Source organism: Arabidopsis lyrata (genome assembly GCF_000004255.2).
Source record: "Arabidopsis lyrata subsp. lyrata unplaced genomic scaffold ARALYscaffold_2, whole genome shotgun sequence".
Taxonomy (NCBI): domain Eukaryota; kingdom Viridiplantae; phylum Streptophyta; class Magnoliopsida; order Brassicales; family Brassicaceae; genus Arabidopsis; species Arabidopsis lyrata.
The window spans coordinates 10,350,669-10,356,165 of NW_003302554.1; the positions used below are offsets into that span (position 1 = coordinate 10,350,669).

At 35.2% G+C, this 5,497-nt stretch overlaps 1 protein-coding gene across 1 annotated transcript; it reads right to left on the reverse strand.

The window, feature by feature from the left end:
• Positions 1–606: 606 nt before the first annotated feature.
• On the reverse strand, positions 607–4,897 carry LOC9324529. The gene is made up of 9 exons (XM_021035693.1): positions 4,696–4,897; positions 4,225–4,311; positions 4,059–4,148; positions 3,887–3,973; positions 3,615–3,809; positions 1,615–3,522; positions 1,388–1,534; positions 946–1,307; positions 607–859 (listed from the first exon to the last, which is right to left on the reverse strand). The coding sequence occupies exons 1-9, from the start codon at positions 4,747–4,749 to the stop codon at positions 772–774; spliced, it is 3,018 nt and encodes a 1,005-aa protein (XP_020891352.1). The 5' UTR covers positions 4,750–4,897; the 3' UTR covers positions 607–771.
• Positions 4,898–5,497: the final 600 nt, after the last annotated feature.

The window sequence follows — 5,497 nt, forward strand, 5'->3', positions numbered from 1 at the left end:
TGGTTTATATATAAATGTGGTTAGTTTTTCTTCGAAAAGTTAGAATCCCTCCAAAAAAATCGGATTTGAAGTATTCCTAACATAACAGACTAAAGAGTTTGGTGTAAAAACGATTTAGTATATATTTATATTCCACTATTTAAGTACAATCGATATAAACATTTATGAAAGATGTAGAGATTTTTTAGTTTTGAATTCGAGATTCTTGAACCAAATTTATATATTTTATCATTTAAATATAAATATAAATACAAAGATTATTTACCCATCGGCTTGAGAAGATTTATATAAATGTATATAAAGAAAAATAAAGATTTACTAATATAAGATAAACAAAAAGTGTATGTTTTTTAATTATTAAAAAATAGATCATTAATATAAATAAACAAAGCTCTTATTTGCTTTTTATTTATAATTTCGCTTTTTTTTATTTGTGTGATATATATATGTATTAAGACTAATGGCAAAATCTGTAAATAGTCTAGTAAAATTTGGATAATGGTGGAAATCATTCTGAAAGCGACACGTCAGCATGGCAGTTTAGTTAATAACACGTCAAAGAAAGGTTTATTTTTAAAAATGTTTCTCTATTAATATATAAGGGATTGATCATCAAAATATTTTTATTAATATCATATTTATTGGAATTTTATTTCCAGTATATTTTTTCCATATTTTCTTAAATAAAGAAATTTTTCTGCATTAGATATAATCACTAACAAACATCAAAATGAATTAAAATACATTCAAGAATTAAATTCAAAGTTAGTTTCATGCTTCAGCATCATACTTGTTATAGACGAAAACCTGTTTCTCTTCCCACCATATTTGTGCTTCCTTCTCTGAAAATCTCTTTCGACTGCAACCAAAGTAAGAAACAAATCACATAAACACTTAAGCTTACTTCAAATCGCATAAACACTTAAGAACACTTAGCATTTTTACCTAAACCGTACGCGTTTAAGCGTCTTCTGACCGCAAGGCAAGGCCGTGAAAGTTATATATACACCGGGCTCGTATTGCTCAACTTGTTCTGCTGTCGAGTCTTGTGTTTCGTTTTGGAGATACCCTGTTCTTGTGATGGCAGGCGATGCATCTACTAATAGCTTAATATTGCTTTCACGGTTCGAGGATTTCGTGACACATTTCTCTACAAGTTGTTTGTTTTCGGGGTGGGAACGAGCTGTGGTGATTGGTGTGAGATATGGAATGGACATTGAATCATCAAAGATTGGTGAGACTTGAGAAGGATTGCACGCAATGCCGGTCTTCGGAGGATTACTCGGTTTCTCTTTATTCGTTTGAAGCTGCAAGCAAAGACACCGCAAAAATGTGAGTCACATAATAAACCAAAAACAGAAATATGAAAATAACTATGTATCTTTACCTTTGATGCCAAAGCTTTTATAATCTCTTTAGCAGCTTTCGACTTCTCGGCTTCTTCTTTAGCAACTTCCCATGTCTTGTCGAGTTCTTGTTGGCATTCTTCCATCTTCTCATTGCCAAGTTCACACTGCTTCTGGAGATTTCTTATCTACATGTTCATATAAATATAATCTTTAGTGTCTAATGTGTTGATATTGTTACATGTAAGAAAGCAAAAAAGTAGTTTACCTCGGCTTTTAGTCTTTCAATTTCTTCGATTAAGATCTTATTTGACTCAGACGAGGTTGAAATCTTCGTAGAAGATGGTCGCCTCGCTGAGACTGATAGATTAATAGGAGAACTAGTCGAAAATTTATCGAAATGAAACAGAGAAGGAACAGAGACTTGTCCCCATCGAGGCTGTCCATCCGAAAATCGATTAGCTTGTGGAACATTCTGCATCTGATTCTCTGCTTCTTTTTCTGTCCAATCCTCAGATACCCTTCGTGTAACCAGCTGCATCCTCGGAGTGTGATTCTCCGTCTTAACATTTCTTGAAAACTCTGTTATACTCCATAGATGATCAAAGCAAGAATCGCAAACCCGAGAAAGCTTGCTTTTGTTTGGCGCCAACGAAGCATTTACCGCTTTCTTGCTACTACATGCATTGCAGAACAATAGACCACAGTTGTAACAGTTGTGCTTTTTCCTTGTGAATCCAAAAGCTGATTTGCAAGAACTACAAGCGGTTTGATCAGTCAAAGAGATTTCTTTGTGCAAACAGATTGCAGCCGTCAAATTCAACCCGCAAGCTATACTTTCTACCAACCTATCACCTAAAGGCTCAACAAGAACCGGCGAGTTTCTATCTCTAACATCGCCTAATCCGAGTTGTCCATTCGTGCCTTTTCCCCAAGTATAAACATTTCCAAACGAAGTTAGCACGGCTACATGATGTGAACCCGAAGCAATATCCTTGACAAATTGTCGTGTTAGATTGCCTAAAACAACATTTATCGACTTATCCTTTGCCCGCGGACATCCCAACTGCCCGTGGATCGAGCTTCCCATTGTATAAACCGTTCCTGAAACGCTGAGTGCAACAGTTAAAGTCCAACCACAAGAGACTTTAATGAAATCATGATCAATGAGCTCGGTAACACACGTTGGCACGAGCTTTCTCTTGTTATCCGCATGTCCTAACCGTCCTTTATCGCCATCTCCCCAAGTAAACAGCTTTCCGCAACTCTTAGCATTGTAGAATTTCCGGTCGATCGCGGTTTCCACTATAGCAGCCGTGTGCCACGGTCCACAAGAAACAGATATTACCTTCATTCGTCTCAAAGACTCCACTTCTTTCGGCTTTGTAACACTCTCAAGGCTCCCATGTCCAAGAACTCCAAAGGTTCTGCTACCATAAGTGAAAAGTTGACCAGAACTAGTCACCATTGCCGTATGCCAAGCGCCACAAGCAACACTAAAAATACTCAGAGATCCGCCAAGAACATCTGATATCTTCCGAGTTAAGAATTGGCTTCCTGATTGCTCAATGGTTCCACCATCGATTCCCCATAAATAAAGCTCACCAGATTCCGTAACAGCACATGTTTGATGATCACTACAAGCCACTGATCGAACCGCAACATCCTCAAGTGATTCAACGCGTTTCGGATGGTCGATGTCGATGTTAACTTTAAGTCCAAGCTTACCACTGTTTCCATTTCCCCAACAAAACACTTCACCTTGTCTAGTGACCAGCGCGGCGTGTTTTGCACCTAGAGATATACTCTGTACATCAAACATTGTGGCAGATTCTAAAAGCTTAGGAGATAACGCATCGTTCTGATTCTTTGATCCATCGATAAGACCCGTTATAGCTCCCCATATCATTATGTCCTTAAGGACATTGGATCTTGTAATCGGCTGCGTTATGATAGAAGGAGGAGGAGAAGCAGCAAATCTTTGTGATGAAAACCTGCAAAGTTCTGTGCCTGTACGTTCACAATCCGAGTTCCTGAAATCATAATCTGTTCCATTGTAAGATGAAACTGGACCCAAGGCATCAGATTCAGCAAAACTGTCTGAAGAACATGACAACCCATTTGACAAACACCGCTCTTCAAGTAACGTAGATGGACTTCCACATAAACTGCGTATCTTCAAGAACATAACAATATACATCAAGAAATCGAAAACATACATAAACGGTTAAACAAAATCAAATCAAGAAAGAGTTATTTTTAGTTTACCTGAGTTAAGTCAGGAGTCTCTTCAAGAAGTCCAAGATTCTGTTTCCTGCGCATAAAACCCGCAGGACTATTGATGCAACTTTGAGCTCCTCTACTAGTCCGAAGATTCGCAGAGTTCCTAATGTTATGATGCTTTGTTATCACAGCTCTAAGACCTTTAAACCATGAGTCTGCTTGTGCTTTATCCTTACATATCTACATAACCAACAAAACATTCATAAGAAGTCCTAATCTTGAAACTGAATTTGTTAAACACAATAACCAAAACTTACAAGATCAAGAGTGTGTTCTCCATTTGCATAAATGAGTGAAAAAGACTGCTCCTTTCGATCCGATTGCGCTTGTTTCTGAAAGTTTGGCTAAGAACAAGAGATCGAAAACATTTCATCATCAACTTCTTCAATCTGAAAACTATTTAGATAACAAAAAGTTTCATCTACATACCGTGATTTGTCCTCGAACAATCGTTATAACCGAACTCAATCTCAATTGTCTCTCTTCTTCTCCTGAGTACCAAATCAAGTACTTCTCATCCTTCAAAAGACCAAAAGAGCAAAACTTTACCAAAACCCTTTAATGCTGAATGATTGAAAGATCAATAGAAACTTACCATTGAGAGTTTGAAAGGACAAAACTTTGGGTTTCCTCTTCTTCGACATTTCAGAAGCTGAGCACCTTTCTTCAAAGCCAAGATTGCCTACAACAAAAAACGATCAAAAATCATCTCAAAACCCAGTAAGATCTTGAATTATGTAACAGATCTCTCTAAACCATTTAAAACTAACTATGAAACAGAGTGATTCTAATGTGTTTCAGAAACCTGAGAACAGAGATTTCATTTGAGGAAAAGAAGAAAACACACAACAATGTTTGAAAATGAGAAAGTGGTAATGGATTGAACACAGTTACACAGACAGTGAAGAGTAATCTCTGTCGAGGTTAAAACTGGAAAATTTCAAGAAATGTATCAATTTCTTGGTTTATTTATAACCAAAAACAGAGCAAAACAGAGTGTGAAACAATAATCCGTAAGAAGATAAAGCAGAGGAGAAACAAAAAAATGAGTAAGGTGAATCAAAACCTGTTCATCAGTTCTATCACGAGGCACTGTAGCTGAGATTTGTTGTTCGCCCATAACTTTGTCAGAGAAGAAGAAGAAGAAGAAGAAGAAGAAGATTGGTGTCTCTTTTGGAATTTAGAGAAATGTGAAACAAATTGTGTACTCTCTCTCGTATTTATGTTCTTATAATAATCTTGATTTCTTTTTTTTTTTTAAAAGCTAAGTAGCTAAAACAGTGTAGTAATATAATCGTAATTTATTACTTTTGTTTCCATAAATAACCAAAAATTTGAAGATTCTTCTCCCAACGTTTATGCCACCGAGTTTGCTAAATTTATGTTGTTAGATGTTTTTTTTTGGTTCGAAATTTTAAATGTGAGATATCTTAATAACGATTAAATTTAAACACAATTAATTCACGAGTTCGAAAAGATCATGAGAGTAATGTAAAATGAAAAGTATCGAATTTCTTTAATTTAATATGCTGAAAATAGTTAACTACTTTTTTTCATTAGGGTCATACATATTTTTGTGCAGTGATTTTTTTTTGTGATTTGAATATTGTTTTAAGATTATTATACTTTAAAACTGATTAAGCTTTCAAACTTATAAAGATTTATAATCACATCATTTTTGTTTACTATCCTGTATTATTTCCAGCGACATGTACTAACTATTCTATATTTTAAAATATCATTTTAAAATAAAAATGCTAATGTGAATAAAATGTAATTAAATACACAATAAGACCATAATTTGCAGTCAAAAATTTAGACAATTTGTTTTGCAGGCTTTGTATATATTTTTATTTAAGATAATCAAA